Source organism: Mustelus asterias, chromosome 5 (genome assembly GCF_964213995.1).
Source record: "Mustelus asterias chromosome 5, sMusAst1.hap1.1, whole genome shotgun sequence".
Lineage (NCBI taxonomy): Eukaryota > Metazoa > Chordata > Chondrichthyes > Carcharhiniformes > Triakidae > Mustelus > Mustelus asterias.
The window spans coordinates 101,785,745-101,805,448 of record NC_135805.1 but is presented as its reverse complement, the minus strand read 5'-3'; the positions used below and the strand labels follow the sequence as shown (position 1 = coordinate 101,805,448).

At 42.2% G+C, this 19,704-nt stretch overlaps 1 protein-coding gene across 3 annotated transcripts in view; it reads right to left on the bottom strand.

Moving 5' to 3' along the window:
- Window positions 1-19,704, bottom strand: part of nbas (NBAS subunit of NRZ tethering complex) — a 259,241-nt gene that overhangs the window by 90,063 nt on the left and 149,474 nt on the right. For all 3 annotated transcript variants that reach the window (XR_013497784.1, XM_078213107.1, XM_078213108.1), the window contains 3 exons: window positions 14,954-15,077; window positions 11,349-11,425; window positions 596-733 (listed from right to left, as the gene is read on the bottom strand). Coding sequence is in view for 2 of the 3 variants with exons in the window: in XM_078213107.1 (XP_078069233.1) it covers window positions 596-733; window positions 11,349-11,425; window positions 14,954-15,077 (339 nt within the window). In the remaining variant the exon portion in view is untranslated. The remainder of the gene's footprint in view (window positions 1-595; window positions 734-11,348; window positions 11,426-14,953; window positions 15,078-19,704) is intronic.

The following is a 19,704-nucleotide window of genomic DNA, read 5'->3' as shown; positions in this document are numbered from 1 at the left end:
AGCATAAACTGTAGGTTTTATCAAAAGTTAATTGCTAGCTTAAGGCATGCTACCTTAAGATGAATATTGATTTCTTTATCAACTTGAACAACTCCCTCTAAGTACACGCACAATGGCAACAAAAGTTTGTATCAAACAAAGTGCAAGTGATTTATTTAAGAATGCCCCAAACCAATGTACATTAAGGATTTTCAAAAAGCAGTCTTTAGATTTACTTAATTAGGCCTGTGTTTGTCAATTCAGATTAAAGTGGGCAGCTTACTATTTGTTAAAATGCTGTACAAGTAAATATCTAATATGCATCATGAAAGATAATTCTATTTTAACATCCACCATCTTGCTAATCAAATTTAATGCAATTCAGTGCAAACACCAAACATAAAACATTCTAGCTAGAAATACATGTTTCCGTCACTGTTGTATATCATTTCTCTTCCTTATTTATTGATTTGCAGGTAATTCCTTGAGAAAAATACAATTCTCAGCAATAAATTACAATGCAATTTTAGTACCGTCATCAACGAGTGATATTTCAATTACACAAATGTACTTCTATTGCAATGGATTCAATTCCTGAGGAAAACTAAGCACTAACCTTGTATAGAGGGTGGCACTTGTCCTTAAAACATGGACTTAAGCGGACGTAGATCTGCAAAGCATAGTAGTATCCAGTAAACTGCAGGGACAAAGCTGAATGAGGCTGCTTCTCAAAGCATTTAGTAGCATCCATAACCTGTTAGATTGAAATGAAATAAGACATTTAAAGGGAAGTAAATTGTTCACAAGTTAAGTCATTTACAGTAACTGACACTGAGCACTAATTGGAGTTTTCCTTAAAAGTACAAATAAACATTTAGTTTGGGTATCTAACAGGGAGGCACTGTGTTGAAATATTTCACAATACCACTCAATTTGTGAAAAGTCCATTTGAATTATTTCTTCAATTAGATGTTGTAACCTATTTTATAAATAATGCAGAGATCCATTTTATGGTTCATTTCTGAATCAAGTCAACCATTGAGAGATAACTTCTAAATCCAGCTACTCAACAGGGCATCACACAGAAATACTCCCTTTGAAATCTCTGGAACATTGAGTTCGCAGCCAACACATTGTTCATTCCAAGGCCAATTCTCTTTACAGACGGGAAAGTGATGCTGAAATGTAAGCGATAAATGAAGCTTGGTGAAAAGTTCTTCAGAAAATGGAATTCCTCAATACCCCATTGTACAGGTAGGCTATGCTACACTACAGTTCTTTTTAATCAAGAGAGCGATGAATCAAAATGAAGTGTCAAAGGAGCAAGAAATATTACAAAAATTACTAGCATTTAAACCTTTCAGATTTTTTCAACCTCCTGATATCCTGCAGAAAGTAGTATATTTTGCACCACTGCAAAACAATTTGTGAGGTGATCTTCACTAATCCATTGTTTGAAGCCTTGCTCTAGGTTACATCCACTATTATGCTTCAGCTGTGAGCACAGTAAGAAGTCTCACAACACCAGGTTAAAGTCCAACAGGTTTATTTGGTAGCAAATGCCACTAGCTTTCGGAGCGCTGCTCCTTCGTCAGGTGAGTGGGAGATCTGTTCACAAACAGCAAACAGGGCATATAAAGGCGTTTGCCACCAAATAAACCTGTTGGACTTTATCCTGATGTTGTGAGACTTCTTACTGTGTTTACACCAGTCCAACGCCGGCATCTCCACATCATGACAGCTGTGAGCAGCAGTTCTAGCTTTTGTTTACACACTAGTCTGAAAATGTTTTTCACTGACATTCTTTACTTGCCCTACTTTGATTGCAGTATAAGTACTTAATTGTTTGGATATTGTCTGTGATAGTCTTGGTGGGAAACTTCCATTTTCTGAAGAACTCTTCACCAAGCTTCATTTATCACTTACATTTCAACATCACTTTCCTGTCTGTAAAGAGAATTAATCTTGGTGGCAAATGCAACTGCTCATTTTAAAATTTTCTTTGACTATTATAGTTCATTCATCGTGGCTCTTGTCTGTACTGTCTTTTTATAAAATGTACAATACAGAAGGAGGCCTTTCCATTCATTGCACTTGCTCTACTTTTTCAGTCAGACTATCTACTCTAATTCCATTTCACTTCCCATTCCTCATATCAAATTATACTCTTTCTGCCATCGTTGCTCCTCTGATCAAGCCTGAGGTTAAAATGAAAAATAGTGATCTGATAACTGAACTGGTCACTGAAGCCAAACACTCCGATTTAAAATAAATCCAGCCAGCTTGGGACAGGTGTTCTTAAAATTCCAGTAAGCCAGATGCCAGCAGGACTGGAGTTTAAAGGCCCCCTTTCTCTGTTTTAATTATTTGCTCTCCGAATCCTCCAACCTGGTTTCCAACTGAGATCAACATCTGTTTGTTCAGGCAAATGTGAAAGATTTCATGGCAGTATTAAAGAAGAACAGGATATTTCACCCAGGGTCCGAGCCAACATTTATCCCTCAACAAACATCATCAAAGCAAATTAGCTGGTCATGTGCCTCATTTCGGTTTCTGGACCTTGCTACGTACAGAATGGCTGCTGCATTTGCTGATGCAACAGTAACTGTACTCCAAAAATAATTCACGGGCTTTTAAACATTTTGGAATATGTTGGAGGGGAAAGATTAATATAAACACAAGTTGTTACAATAATAGCTCTTTGAACACAATGAGTAACACAAGCAAGTCAACAGGGTTTCAATTTAATATATTTACATATTCATATGTTTGCTTGATATCTATGCCAAATGTATAATCTGTTGTGGGTGAATGTGTATCTTGAAAAAGCATTGCTTCTGTAAGTGAACTCAGCAAGTACAATGACAGGAAAGAAAGGATCTAATGACAAGACGCACCCCAGAAAGAAAAGCTTTATTTTGGTCATCTTTGCTTTTAATTCAACGACCTCATCCATAAAACCAAGAATCTTAGTTATCTTTTTATGATCTTTAATCTTTCCTTCAATTCCCAGCTGAAAAAAATCTGGGTAACTGCACTTCTATATCCCTCTGCTCCTTTGTACTGTCAAGAAACTTGTTCAATGTTTACTTTTCGTGTTTTGCAAAATCATAGAATAGAATCTTACAATCCCTCCAGTGCAGAACGAGGCCATTTGGCCCATTGATTGTGCACCGACTCTTCGAAAGAGCATCTTACCCAGGCCCCATCCCCCAACCCTACATTTTTATCCCGCTAATCCCCCTAACCTACACATCTTGAGACACTAAGGAGCAAATTAGCATGGTCAATCCACCTAATCTGCACATCTTTGGACTACATCATATTACTTTGCACTAAATTGTATTTACCACTTGTCTTCACAGTTTGCAAATCTGAAAATACTGTCAAGGTGTCATTTTGAGCAGAGTTTCACGTCCCAGAAGATGTCAGTGTAGTTCTCAGATGACATGCCCTTTTTCTACACTGGCCATAGGCTTCCTCAACCTCAAGGTTCTTCATTTCAATCCAGTGGTACGATGACGACTAGAATTCTGGTTGCTGGCAGATTCTTAAGTGTCACAATGATGTGACTTGAACATTTGTCATTTATATTAATGATTTGGATGAGAATATAGGGGGCATGGTTAGTACGTTTGCAGATGACACCAAAGTTGGTATTGGTGGACAGTGAGGAAGTTTATCTCCAATTGCAGTGGGATCTTGATCAATTGGGCCAGTGGGCTGACGAATGGCAGATGGAGTTTAATTTAGACAAATGCGAGGTAATGCATTTTGGTAGGCTGAACCAGGGCAAGACTTACTCAGTTAATGGTAGGGCGTTGGGGAGAGTTACAGAACAAAGAGATCTCAGGGTACATGTTCATAGCTCCTTGAAAGTGGAATTACAGGTGGACAGAGTGGTGAAGAAGGCATTCGGCATGCTTGGTTTCATCAGTCAGAACATTGAATACAGAAGTTGGGACGTCTTGTTGAAGTTGTACAAGACATTGGTAAGGCCACACTTGGAATACTGTGTGCAATTCTAGTCACCCTATTATAGAAAGGATATTATTAAACTAGAGAGAGTGCAGAAAAGATTTACTAGGATGCTACCGGGACTTAATGGATCGAGTTATAAGGAGAAGCTGAATAGACTGGGACTTTTTTCTCTGGAGCGTAGGAGGCTGAGGGGTGACCTTATGGAGGTCTATAAAATAATGAGGGGCATAGCAAGGTAGATAGTCAATATCTTTTCCCAAAGGTAGGGGAGTCTAAAACTAGAGGGCATAGGTTTAAGGTGAGAAGGGAGAGATACAAAAGTGTCCAGAGGGGCAATTGTTTCACACAGAGGGTGGTGAGTGTTTGGGACAAGCTGCCAGAGGTAGTAGTAGAGGCGAGTACAATTTTATCTTTTAAAAAGCATTTAGTTACATGGGTACGATGGGTATAGAGGGATATGGGCCAAATGTGGGCAATTGGGATTAGTTTAGGGGTTTAAAAAAAAAGGGCGGCATGGACAAGTTGGGCCGAAGGACCGGTTTCCATGCTGTAAACCTCTATGAGTGATATTAATCTGAAATTTCATTGGCTGACCAAACATATACTGAACTGTTTAAAGGATTTTTTGAGAACAAGGAAAGGCATTGATTAAGAAGGCTTCCACAAGTTTTTATTTGATTTATTATTGCCACATGTATTGGTATACAGAGAAAAGTATTGTTGCTTGCACGCCATACAGACAAAGCATACTGTACAGAGGAGAGAGTGCAGAATATAGTGTTACAGTCATAGCTAGGGTGAGAGAACGATCAACTTAATATAAGGTAGGTTCATTCAAAAGTCTAATGGCAGCAGGGAAGAAGCTGTTCTTGAGTTAGCTGGTACGTGATCTCAGACTTTTGTTTCTTTTTCCTGATGGAAGATGGTGGAAGACAGAATGTCTGGGGTGCGCGGGGACCTTCATTATGCTGGCTGCTTTTCTGAGGCAGCGGGAAGTGTAGACAGAGTCAGTGGATGGGAGGCTGGTTTAAGTGATGGACTGGGCTTTGTTCACGACCCTTTGTATTTTCTTGCGGTTTTGGACAGGGCAGGAGCCATATCAAACTGTGATACATCCAGAAAGAATGCTTTCTATGGTGCATCTGTAAAAGTTGGAGAGAGTAATAGCGAACATGCCAAACTTCCTTAGCCTCCTGAGAAAGTAGAGGCATTGGTGGGCTTTCTTAACTATAGAGCTGGTATTAGGGGACCAGGACACCTAGAAACCATGACCTAAGGTGTTGCAAGTTGATCAGCTTCTTCAAAGTTTTACTGTGAATTGCATTTTAGACATGCCCAGACACCCTCTTGGAATTTCATACCTGTAGATGTTAAGACCTACTCTGAAGGGATTTAATGAGAATTGTACTAGGTCTAACATTATACATTCCTGAAGACTACCTCTCCAGGAGAGACAGAAAGTCTGCTAGGACAATGGTTATATGAAGATATGTCTTCCTTTCTCATCAAAGTGGATGGTTCAATTCAGGAGCTTAATGGCTTGGACTCATCCCCGGACATGAAACAGAAGCAACCGTTGGTTCAGATACAAGATAAACAAACCCTTGCAGGAATCATTATGGGAAGAAAGAGGTTATGTGACTGAAGTAAACATTTTGAAATCTTTTTATTGCAGCATGCAAGCTGCAAACAGCAGATTCCAGTAGTCTGGAAAATTTGCCAATGAAGCAATAAGGATCTCACGTCTTTCCTTTCTTAAGTTAAGACCCTATCCCTTACAATTTAAAAATCCAGCACAAAGATAGTGAATTTTCCATCAAAAGGAACTTCAGGTGCAAAACCCACCAACTTCTGGAAAAGAAGGATTATGGATAAAACTGAATTATCTCCGGCAATTGCAGTTACATGGGCTTCAGCTCAACTGCTGGAATCTAAAGGAATGTGGGACAAAAATGTGACAGCCACAGCGACCAGCCATGGACTCAAAAGTTGTGCAGACTCAAGTTTTTTAAAAAGCATCTTCCTCATCCAACGTGGGTAACCATTAAGATTATTTAAAAGAATCTAGGTCAAGGTGCTGCAGTGACCTATGGACCTGGTACATTGTGCAGGACTCCCAAGATACCCCAAAAAATGTTCTTACCCAACCTTCTGCTGACTGTCGTATTGAGTTTCTCATTCAAAGTAAAGGAAGTTGCCAACACAAGGCAAAACTCCCTTGAGAAATTTGTAAAACAGCTTGGTCTTTGGGAGAAAATTATACGGATAAACACCTTCTAGAGCTTGTTGCATCTGTAAAAAGCTCAAAGGAATAACAAAAAAATACATTTCCAGCACCTAAATGCAGCTATTACTAGAAGACACAAAATTACTCAAACAAGTAAAGCAGATTGCAATCCCACCTACTTTGCCCTAGTGTGATTCAAATTTGACATCTGTGCTGCAGAGTTTCACACATCTGTGTGCTCAACATTTTGCTAATACGTAGGAGCATATTGTTTCCATTAGTTGTTGAAAGGTCAATAAGGGATAATTACAAAAATTAAAAATACGCTAGAAAAGACACATTGATTAGAATGTGGAAATTACTGCCACAAACTTTTGAAGGAGTTTGCAAGCAAATACTTATAAAAAGGAATTGTGTTTGCTTGTAAAAGAGAGAGAGATTGAAGAGAGAGGGATTAGTCAAGGTGCACAAGGAAAAATTGGAAATGCTGTCTTGATGGACTAAAATGTTCCATTTCTGAGTTGTGATATTCAAACGTATTCTGCACTTTGGCAACAAGTATTTCAGCTGAAGGTGATGCTCTTAAAAGGGACAACCTTAAAAAAGCAGCATCAGCAGTAAACAGTAATGCCAAACATTCATGCAACCTGCAAAACTGATCAACAGGATCATTAACTAGTGATAGAACATGAATGAAGCTATTTAGGGTCACAAAAGTCTAATAATTTTACCATAGTTAATAAATGTTGCTGGACTAAGTTATTACTTTGAGCCCATTGATAGATGTGCCTGCGATTGCTGCTCATCACCTGTTTTAGGTGGAAATGCTGGTCAGGAAAGATAACCAGTATCTGAACTCCACTTCATTTGTGTGTGCATTTTAACTGCTGCGTCTGACTAGATACCATTATCTCTATTTTTTTTTAATTCTTGGGTTCTTCTCTCGTCTCCTTCCTTCACAGAGTCATGGTTGCTTTCCTGCTCTCACACTTGCAACTCCTACTTCAAGCGATCCTTTGTTTTATTTTCACTCTGACCATTGATTTTGCTTTATTTTGTCGTGACTAAGCCCAGAGTTACCTTCAGTGCTCCCCTTAGCATTGTTTTGTCACCAAATCAAACCCTTCCCCTGCACCGGGACTAAACCATTCTCTTGCTGCTGCCTCATCTCTTTTAACACTCTTTGAGTTCATCTTGGTCCCAACATCTAGCTCCTGCTCTCTTACTGCCAGACACATTAAAATGCTGACAAACAAGCTACCCCTGCAGGCTACCCCACCATTCTAGATGACTTTGTAAATGGTTCCCCCTTTCTTTCAAAACCAATATCATCCACCCCCTCCTAAAAAAAACACCACAGCCGGGATTCTCCCAGAAAAATTCCAAGTTCCCAATGCGCAGGAAAAGGGGAATAAATCCCACCCTTTTAGCGTACTTACCAGAGTGAATCCCCGACACCCTGTACATCACAGAGTGCCTTAGTGGGATTCCCTCTGGAAAGTAGGGGGCGGGGCCTATTCCCGCCTGAGACGACGGCAGCATAGTGCTGAGCAGGCCACTGCGCATATAGTGATCTGTCAGTGCAGAGATCGGCGCATGCGCAGTGCCCCCTCCTCCCCTCCCCATTGCTGGCCTCCAGATCGCTGGCCAGCACCGCAAACCCCCATCGCTGGTCTTCTAACCCCCCTCCCTCTGATCGCTGGCCTGCCGGACCTCCCTGGGCTAGTACTAATGTTCCCCTTCCCCCGGCTCCGCTGCCTGTCTGCGGCCGATCCCTCCTGGCACCATCACTGGTACACTACCAGCCACAGCCATCTCTCCCGCTCCTGCAGGGAAGTGTAATCTGTGGCTGGTAGTGTACCAGTGATGGTGCCAGGAGGGATTGGCCGCAGATAGGCAGCGGAACCCCCCCGACCAGAGGATGGTACGTCACATCCCCTCTCCACCTCCACCCCCCCCCCTCCCGGGGATGATACGTCACACCCCCTCTCCCCAGGGGTGATACGTCACACCCCCTCTCCCCAGGGGATGATACGTCACACCCCTCTCCACCCCCCACCAGGGGATGATCGGTCACACCCCCTCTCCATCCCCCCCCCGGATGATACGTCACACCCCCTCTCCCCAGGGGATGGTACATCACACCCCCTCTCCACCGCACCCCCCCCCACCCCAGGGGATGATCGGTCACACCCCCTCCCAGGGGATGAGACATCACACCCCCTCCCCTCCTCCTGCCCCGACCAGAGGATGACCTGGGTCCGAGAGCCGTTGCAGTCTCTGACCCCGCTCTTCGGAGGCTGCAGCGGCGACTTCAGACTTTTATTTTGCAGGTCGGTAACAGCGCGGACGCGGATCGGGCCAGAAGACGGTAAAGTGGGATTTGGCGGTAGAGTTGGGCGTGCGGTTCATTAAGTCGATTTAAATGCCTGCAAATACATTTAAATCATCGGGCCGCCCGATTCGGGCGCGCATCGGACCTGCACCCGGAAGTTTTGGTAAAATCAGGCCCAAAGTATTCCCAACGTTTGGGAAGGATGAATGAAGCAGAGGACCAGTCACTATCAGTATGCTGTGTGTAAATGTAGATATTTGCCAAACATAACCATGGACCAAGACATGGAAGCTGATGTTGCTAACATCCTCTTGACCTTGCTTAGAGAATTTTCAGTTATATTCCCCCTGATTTTACCAAGGTTAATTTTAAGCTGCTTTTTTCGCTCTTGCAGGAGGGAGGAAAAGAGTCTTAATGCTTAGTGCACTGTGACTGTTTGGTTGTAGCTTTCACAGACCATCCAGTCTTTTATTTTAAGTTTATATCTTAGTGGTCCAAGCCATTTAAACATGAAGAACTTCATTGCCTCGATAGCACCAGAATAATTATATTGTGCATGGTGGTTGCACCAATCTTCCATTAGTTAATGGATAAAATGCATTCAATTGGATCAGACAAATCAGAAGTGGTTGAGAGGTTGATTTAGATACGAATAGTTGAGTAAATCCAAGGCAATGCTACTTGATGGAAATTGATGCCTGGACTTGATTGAAAAAATCTGTGAAATAGATCTGACAACTTTCCAGCAGAGAATACAAAGTCATAGTTTTAAACTCCATAAAAGCTATTTTGTCTTAGATATTAAAAATATAAGATTAAGACGGGAAAGCAAACAGATAAGAAATATACAGTAAATGGCAGAACCCTTAAGAGTATTGATAGGCAAAGAGATCTGGGTGTACAGGTACACAGGTCACTGAAAGTGGCAATGCAGGTGGAGAAGGTAGTCAAGAAGGTATATGGCATGCTTGCCTTCATCGGCCGGGGTATTGAGTTTAAAAATTGGCAAGGCATGTTGCAGCTTTATAGAACCTTAGTTAGGCCGTACTTGGAATATAGTGTTCAATTCTGGTCGCCACACTACCAGAAGGATGTGGAGGCTTTGGAGAGGGTACAGAAAAGATTTACCAGGATGTTGCCTGGTATGGAGGGCATTAGCTATGAGGAGAGGTTGGAGAAACTTGGTTTATTCTCACTGGAGCGACGGAGGTTGAGGGGAGACCTGATAGAAGTCTACAAGATTATGAGAGGCATGGACAGAGTGGATAGTCAGAAGCTTTTTCCCAGGGTGGAAGAGTCAATTACTAGGGGGCATAGGTTTAAGGTGTGAGGAGCAAGGTTTAAAGGAGATGTACGAGGCAGATTTTTTTTTACATAGAGAGCAGTGGGTGCCTAGAACTCGTTGCCGGGGGAGGTAGTGGAAGCAGATACGGTAGTGACTTTTAAGGGGCGCCTTGACAAGTACATGAATAGGATAGGATAGAGGGATATGGTCCCCGGAAGGGTAGGGGGTTTTAGTTAAGTTGGGCAGCATGGTTGGTGCAGGCTTGGAGGCCTGTTCCTGTGCTGTAATTTTCTTTGTTCTTTATATCACTAACAAGAATGAAAAGCAAACAACAATTTGTCCTTATATAGGGATTTTAATGTGGAAAAAATATTAATTTTTCTTTCGCAGAAGTATAATTTACAGGGCTGTGGAGAAAGAGCAGAGTGGTTTTAATTAGAAAACTCGCCAAAAAGCCAACACCAGCACAATGGGCCAAATGGTTTTCTGGGTTGTACCATTCTTTGATTTAGAAAAAATGGACACTGAACAAAGGAGATAATGGGAATGGGTAACTAAAGGCTTGGTCAAAGGGGTGGGCTTGCAGGAAGATCTGCATGCATCGTCATCAATAGTAGGGTGAAGGGAGGGATGATGCACAAGAGGCCAGTGTCAGAAGAATGCAAGTCAGTACATGGAGGGGGTGGTTTTAAGTTTGGAAGAGACTATCAAAATAGGGAAGGTGAGACCTTGAAGTTTAATGGATAGTTATACTACTATGGTTGGCAAAGTCACTTAACCCAAGTATAGCAGGAGAAGCAGAGCCCTTCTGATGTTCGATTGATTTGATATATTCAAAAGTTCTGTTGAAGGTAATAAACTTCACTTTTGCCATGTTTTGCATCTCAGTACAAACAATGCAAGCTGAGACTTAAAACAGTTTAGTGTAAGGTCCGACTCCAACTACAACAGTGCAACATTTGCATTCTTCAGATTAGCATTTTTATAGCTTTCTCTAAGCGATATTATCAGCTTAAGTGCTGAGGCATGGTCAGTTTTATACTGTGGACATAAACCAAGTACTGAGTTGAAACAGTCCACTAAGCTCTCAAGATCAGTACAGATCATTGGAATGAAAAATTCTACCCCATAAGATGGAGCTGCATTCAAACTCTAGCTGCAGACGTTTAGCCCACTGCACTACACAATCACTTAAATAACCTTTCTCTTATATTCAATTATTTTGTTTGAATACCGGTTTGGGCAACATATTATTTTCGATTGGTTATTGTGCTCTGAGATAAGGCCTACTTGGAAATCTTACTTTCAAATATTTGAACTCATCTTCCTCCTGATTGTTAGTCTCCTCACTGCTGCAATAGCTGAACAACCAGCAGAGCGATCATTGTCCATAAAGTTAAAAAAGATTAAGTTGGGCATAATTTATTTTCAAGGGAAGGCTTCAAGAGGTTGCAGAAATATAAAGGTAAAGCTACAATGAAGCTTTATACTGCAGCATTCTTTTAAAACTGCACATTACGAACCCAATGTTAATGTTATACCTGAGGTAAGGCCAGAAGATAGGCTAGGGCTAGGGTCATATCCTTGGGTAAAGCATCGCTGGCTAGTTGCAAAAGAACTGTCAAGAGAAAATAGAGAATTAAAAATAAATAAGACAGACCATTTTAGTAATCTTCAATAATCCAGTGAGATCAACTCATAATAAAACCTGTGTTCCAATTGTTATCATAACTGAATGGCACACACTGACTACTCTTTCACAGTAAAATTCATTATTAATCTTCATTTCACATTTTTTTGAATTTTTTTGTTATCAGTAAAAAATTGTCCTTTGGGCTTTTCTCACCGGCATTGAGTGCCAGCAAACTGGGTCTGTGCATGGTTGTATGCATCCCTCCTTTTGCTTTAATCAGTGAACAAACTGAGCCAAAAGTAACTCAACACTGCTTCTCATTAGTCTAGGCAGGTGCGGGTCTCACAGGTCATCTGTCTCATTTCTGTTCATGAAACCCTGCTTTAAGCAAAATGCTACAGCCTGACACTTAAATATGCTTTGGGATCTTTCTGAGAAACATAACAAAACATTATACAAGGCAAATTCCAAAGCATGAAGGTGTTAAACAAGTGAATGAAGTAACAGGGTTCCATAAACAGCAGTGAGGAGAATGATTAATAACTTTGATTTTTTTTTGTTGGTCAAAGGAGGAATGCTGGGGCTGTAGAACAGAATTGCCCACTATATTCTGACATTAAAGAACAAAGAACAGTACAGCACAGGAAACAGGCCCTTCGGCCATCCAAGCCTGTGCCGCTCCTTGGTCCAACTAGACCATTCGTTTGTATCCCTCCATTCCCAGACTGCTCATGTGACTATCCAGGTAAGTCTTAAACGATGCCAGCGTGTCTGCCTCTACCACCCTACTTGGCAGCGCATTCCAGGCCCCCACCACTCTGTGTAAAAAACGTCCCTCTGATATCTGAGTTGAACCTCGCCCCTCTCACCTCGAGCCCGTGACCCCTCGTGATCGTCACCTCCGACCTGGGAAAAAGCTTCCCACTGTTCACCCTATCTATACCCTTCATAATTTTGTACACCTCTATTAGGTCTCCCCTCATTCTCCGTCTTTCCAGGGAGAACAAGCCCAGTTTACCCAATCTCTCCTCATAGCTAAGACCCTCCATACCAGGCAACATCCTGGTAAACCTTCTCTGCACTCTCTCTAAAGCCTCCACGTCCTTCTGGTAGTGCGGCGACCAGAACTGGACGCAGTACTCCAAATGTGGCCTAACCAGCGTTTTATACAGCTGCAACATCAGACTCCAGCTTTTATACTCTATACCCTGTCCTATAAAGGCAAGCATACCATATGCCTTCTTCACCACCTTCTCCCACCTGTGCTGCCACCTTCAAGGATTTGTGGACTTGCACACCTAGGTCCCTCTGTGTTTCTATACTCTTGATGGCTCTGCCATTTATTGTATAACTACCCTCTACATTAGTTCTTCCAAAATGCATCACTTCGCATTTATCTGGATTAAATTCCATCTGCCATTTCTCCACCCAATTTCCAGCCTATCTATATCCTGCTGTATTGTCCGACAATGTTCATCGCTATCCGCAAGTCCAGCCATCTTCGTGTCATCCTTTCTTTCTTTTAAATGCAGGATGGGTTAAACAGAGGTTCAATCCTCCTCATGGCTCCAAAAAAAGGAACCTAAGCTCCAAAGAAATGCATCCCCTACTGCATTGTGCAACATTTTCATTTCTCACAGAAACCACTGGGGGCCACAAGTCGAGTGAGATCAGTAAAGGAATTCTGAACGACGTATTTTTGTGCTGCAAGTCACATCCACTGGGAACTCAGCTCAATTTGTCAACAATTAAAAAATTTTTAAAGTTTATTTATTAGTCACAAGTAAGACTTACATTAACACTGCAATGAAGTTACTGTGAAATTCCCCTAGTCGCCACATCCAGCACCTGTTCGGGTCAATGCACGTAACTAGCACATCTTTCAGACTGTGGGCGGAAACCAGAACACCCGGAGGAAACCCACGCAGACATGGGGAGAACATGCAAACTCCACACAGACAGTGACCCAAGCCAGGAATCGAACCCGGGTCCTTGGTGCTGTGAGGCAGCAGTGCTAACCACTGTGCCACCGTGCTGCCCTGATACCAACAAATTTGGTACTTCATCCTATCAAACTTTAGTGGATTACACCCAAATACTAAAAATGAAAGGCTAGTATTTGAATCTGCTGTGTTATCCAGTTCTCTTGAAATTGTCTTTTTTTAAAAGTCATAATTTCTGATTTCCATGCACTAAATCCTATATCTAGATATTGTTAATTTAGATAATGCTATTTAGATATTGTTCCTTAAGGCACAAAATGAAATCCAATTGGACTCAACAAGTGAGCTTTTCTTTTAAAAAAAAAACTATTAATTGGTTTCCGAGAATTGTAAATTATCCTTAATTCTCAATGGACAAGTAGTTTGAAAAAAATGCCTCGACCAAATTACAATTATAGAAAGCTTTGGTGAATTTTGTAATACTTGCCCTTTGAACAAGAAACAAATTAGATTGGATGACACACAGTTAACAGACCCGAAAATGACCAATGGATCCATTGAAAATGTTAACTTCCATTGGTAAAAAGGTTTTAAAATGAAGGATGATTTATTGAAAAGCAGTGATTCTCGATGGGCCGAATGGCTAATTCTGCTCCTATATCTTATGAACTTATGATATCACCTTCAGCTTCCGGCACTCCACTGTTTTCAATGACTACCAATTGAACCATAATTTAAATAGGTGAGGACCCATCAATTAGATACCAGAGATTCCAAGGAAATTATTTAATTTTCCTATAAATATAGAAATGGATGCCCTCCACATCACATGAACAGAACTCTGAATGAATAATAATTCATCCAGCAGTTTTGTTTCTTGCAATCAGAATGATGATATGCAAGTTACTGAGCAGGAAATTTAAATAAACCCCACTAAAGTAGCACTCATTCCTTTTATAATTATTTCAGTGTAATAATTGAAAACATTAAAATCTACATGAAATGGTCAAATAAGAGCTGGAATCAGAACAAATCTTTTTAGTAAACAATATCGTAGAAAAGCATCAAGCTTTTAAAAAATTTGTTCATGGGATGTAGGCAGTATCACTGCTTTTCATTAAATCATCCTGAGTCAACCATAATGGATCTGGAGTCACATATAGGCCAGACTGGGTAAGGCTGACAGATTTCCTTCCATAAAGGGCATGAGTGAACCAGATGGGTTTTTTTTTAAATGACAATCAAAAATGGTATCATGGTCATCATTAGACTTTTAAATCCAGATTTTTATTGAATTCAAGTTTCACTATTTGCTGTGCTAGGATTCGAACTTGGGTCTCCAAAGCATTAGCCTGAATCTCTGGATTACTGTTCCAGCGACAATACCTCGACACATTTCAATAATTTTGGATCTCAACTGAATCACCTCTTTTTTTTATAAAATCCAATACCACCCAACAATCAGACATTGAATTGCTTTCAGTAACACTTCTGTGGCACAAGTAAACTAGTTACAGAACTGAACGCGGTGATACCATTTTCAACATGTGCTTTTGAGGGTAAAGTTTACCTTCTGTGGCAGGAAATAGGTTTTCCCCTTCACTTTTGGTTTCAGATAGTTTCCCAGCTCTCAGCAAGACTTCTGCAAAGTTCTCCAGAGCACTGTACTGGTAACTAGCGTAGTTTATTTCATTCTGTGTAAAATAAAAAAAAGATCATCACAAGAGACGAAGAAAACTAAATATTACTATCTGAACCACCTGCAAGTCTCAGGAGGATGGACTAGTAGATATGGTGGCTCTAATTTTACCGGCACACCCGCCCCGAATCCGGGGACGGGCAAGGCTCACAGATCTTATGAGCCTTGAGGGGCGTGCTGGTAAAATTCCAGTCAGTCTATCGAGGAATGAACACAACCGTACTTCCTTATTCTTCTCTCTTTACGCTGGAAACTAAGGAGACCTTTTTTTGTGGAGTCATGGAGACTCTGTGGATCTTTAAAAATGGCAGTCAACACTGGAATACAAAGTCCTGCCCCTATTTCTGACAGATCTCATTTTAGCTGGTAGGCGAAGGGTGCGGGATGATGATCCACACGAGGGAAACCCCAGATTACTAGGGCCATTTGACTCAGTGCTGAGTTCAACCAACCCCATTTTTGCTGTAGCAAGGGCGTTGATCAGCAGTGTGGGAATTATGAATTTTTAGAGTAAATGCAAATGCACTTGAAGGCTGGATAAGGTCTGTAGAACTGTCATGATGTGAAGTTATTTTAACCCTAGTCTTTTAAAAATAAAACAAACAGGCTGCATATATTAGTAATATTTGAAAAGAAACTCTGTTCTCGCAATTACAATAACTGTTTGTTGACATTTCCCCAAGGGCTCTCATTATGACATTATAGATGATTGGCTGCTTTCCACAACCTATAATTATCTCAGCAGGTTGTCCGAAGGACATGATCTGATTTACAGCTCAAAGTTTATTAAGTGATCAATGACCTTTGATGTGGGATAATGAATACAAGTTTGTTTGTCTTTTTAAGGGATGAAGTACTTTAGGAGATTAATAAGTTTTGAATAGGCTTGCATAATGTGAAGATTGTAATAGATACTTTGACCGTTAGTTTAGTTCATCTCAAAATGGCTCCTGAGGTCGGCCCATGTGGATACTGGGTGAGTTGGCATACAGTTTATAAGTGGCAAGGGTGGTGACAGTAAGGGGATAAGTTGGCATGGGGGTTATAAGGGGCTATGGAGGTTGGTTCAGAATCATGAATTTGCAGGGAGGGTATGAGAGCCATTGCAGTGTCATAAGAATGAATGGGGAGAGTGATAGGCTGTGAGGGGCGAGGGCCTAAAATTTAACAGAACAACTGGGTAAAAGTCTCAGAGAGCCAAGCCAGAGCTTTTTAACCAGAACTAAAATTGTTCTGACAGGGCACTTTCTACTGAGGTGGATCTGCCAAGTCGAGGTATTTCCCGACTCAAAAATCCAGTCCAAGTTCCGGAAGATGGTGTATTTTGGTTGCCAGGATAAGGCTATGAGAAATTACACTGTCTACAATTGCCAAGTCTGTGAGGTAACATTTGGAAGATGAATCAGTGGGCTGAATTTCCTTATGGCGGAGGAAACAAGACCAAGAGATGTATGAGGTCACAACTTTGTGGCTTCAAATAGCTTTCTGGTTTTCTGACAGAGTCCGACAACCCAGTGATTTTGGAAGAGGTGGCAGCAGTTCCTGTAGACCACGACACCACACAACCCTGCCACAGCAACCTCTGCAAGATGTGCCGGATCATCGACACGGATGCCATCATCTCACGTGAGAACACCATCCACCAGGTACACGGTACATACTTTTGCAACTTGGCCAACGTTGTCTATCTGATACGCTGCAGGAAAGGATGTCCCGAGGCATGGTACATTGGGGAAACCATGCAGACGCTACGACAACGGATGAATGAACACCGTTCGACAATCACCAGGCAAGACTGTTCTCTTCCTGTGGGGGAGCACTTCAGCGGCCACGGGCATTCAGCCTCTGATCTTCGGGTAAGCGTTCTCCAAGGCGGCCTTCACGGCACACGACAGCACAGAGTCGCTGAGCAGAAACTGGTAGCCAGGTTCTGCACACATGAGGATGGCCTAAACCGGGATGTTGGGTTTATGTCACACTATCAGTAACCCCCACAGCTTGCCTCCTGGACTTGCTGGCTGTCCTGTCTGGAGACAATACACATCTCTTTAACCTGTGCTTAATGCTCCCTCCACTCACATTGTCTGTATCTTTAAGACCTGGTTGGCTGTAGAGATTTGCATTCTAATCAGTATTCTGTAACTTGATTTTGTGTCTCTGTGCCCTGTTTGAGAGCAGATTTCCACTCCATCTGATGAAGGAGCAGCGCTCCGAAAGCTAATGGTATTTGCTGCCAAATAAACCTGTTGGACTTTAACCTGGTGTTGTTAAAAAACTCTTACTGTATTTACCCCAGTCCAACGCCGGCATCTCCACATCATGATTGTTCCAAAAGAGGCCAGTAACCTCTTCAGCTCCTTAGGGTCTCAATTAAGGGTACTCTCCAACCCTGATTGTATTTTCAATTCGCCATATGTAGTACTTGTCTTGTTATAGGACACTTTGTGAAACACTGGTGGCTTTGAGTGGCAGTGGGGGTAGACATCGGAGTTAGAGATTCCAATCTACATGGCCGATGCATTCCAAAAATCAGCCACACCGTGATACTCATTACTGTGGATGGGGCTTTGTCTTGATGCCTGAAAACTTTAACCCTCCTGGCCCTCTCAATTACTTAATCTTAGGGATGGGAATGGAGGTGCCCTTTTGTCTCTCTACTTACTTCAGCAACTCCCACCTCTGGCGGAAGGGCTGATCTGTTAGTGTCTTTTACTGACCCTCCAGACTCCGGAGAAAGTCTGTCACCCTTAATTAGACGGGGCTCCTCGAAATTGCAATTTAATTGTCTGTCTCATTCAAAATCACTGTCCGAGACCCACTGCTAGCATTTTTGGGTTCCTGACCTACAATTGATCCAACAATGGGGTCAAGACCTGGGAATGAACAATCAGAACCCCACATTCGTTTTAAATATACCATCAGTGAACACATGTTTCTTTGGATGCCTGATTAAATGAAGAGGGTAACCCTTTGCTGAGTCAAAGAACAAGAACAAAGAACAAAGAAAATTACAGCACAGAAACAGGCCCTTCGGCCCTCCAAGCCTGCACCGACCAAGCTGCCCAACTGAAATAAAACTCACTACCTTCCGGGGACCATATCCCTCTATTCCCATCCGATTCACGTATTTGTCAAGACACCCCTTAAAAGTCACTATTGTAACTGCTTCCACTACCACCCCCGGCAGCGAGTTCCAGGCACCCACCATCCTCTGTGTAAAAGATTTGCCTCGTACATCTCCTTTAAACCTTGCCCCATAAACCTATCCCCCCCCCGTAATTGATTCTTCCACCCTGCGAAAAAGCTTCTGAATACCCACTCTGTCCATGCCCCTCATAATCTTGTAGACTTCTATCAGATCGCCCCTCAACCTCCGTCGTCCCAGTGAGAACAAACCAAGTTTCTCCAACCTCTCCTCATAGCTAATGCCCTCCATACCAGGCAACATCCTGGTAAATCTTTTCTGTACCCTCTCCAAAGCCTCCACATCCTTCTCGTAGTGTGGCGATCAGAATTGAACACTATATCCCAAGTGTGGCCTAACTAAGGGTTCTATAAAATTGCAACATGACTTCCCAATTTTTGAACTCAATGCTCCGGCCGATGAAGGCATGCACGCTGTATGCCTTCTTGACTACCTTCTGCACCTGCATTGCCACTTTGAATGACCTGTGTACCTGTACACTCAGATTCCTCTGCCTATCAATACTCAAGGGTTCTGCCATTCACTGTACATTTCCCATCTGTATTAGACCTTTCAAAATGCATTACCTCACATTTGTCCGGATTAAACTCCATCTGCCATTTCTCCACCCAAGTCTCCAACCGATCTATATCCTGCTGTATCCTTTGACGGTCCTCATTGCTATCCACAATTCCACCAACCTTTGTGTCGTCCGCAAATTTACTAATCAAACCAGTTACATTTTCCTCCAAATCATGTATATATATATTACCAACGCTTATCCCTGAGGAACGCCACTTATCACAGCCCTCCATTCAGAAACGTACGCTTCCACTGCTACCCTCTGTCTTCTATGACCGAGTAAGAAGTTTAACAACACCAGGTTAAAGTCCAACAGGTTTATTTGGTAGCAAAAGCCACACAAGCTTTCGGAGCTCCAAGCCCCTTCTTCAGGTGAGTGGGAATTCTGTTCACAAACAGAGCATATAAAGACACAAACTCAATTTACATGAATAATGGTTGGAATGCGAATACTTACAACTAATCAAGTCTTTAAGAAACAAAACAATGTGAGTGGAGAGAGCATCAAGACAGGCTAAAAAGATGTGTATTGTCTCCAGACAAGACAGCCAGTGAAACTCTGCAGGTCCAGGCAACTGTGGGGATTACAAATAGTGTGACATGAACCCAATATCCCGGTTGAGGCCGTCCTCGTGTGTGCGGAACTTGGCTATCAGTTTCTGCTCAGCGACTCTGCGCCGTCGTGTGTCGCGAAGGCCGCCTTGGAGAACGCTTACCCGAATATCAGAGGCCGAATGCTCGTGACCGCTGAAGTGCTCCCCAACAGGAAGAGAACAGTCTTGCCTGGTGATTGTCGAGCGGTGTTCATTCATCCGTTGTCGCAGCGTCTGCATAGTTTCCCCAATGTACCACGCCT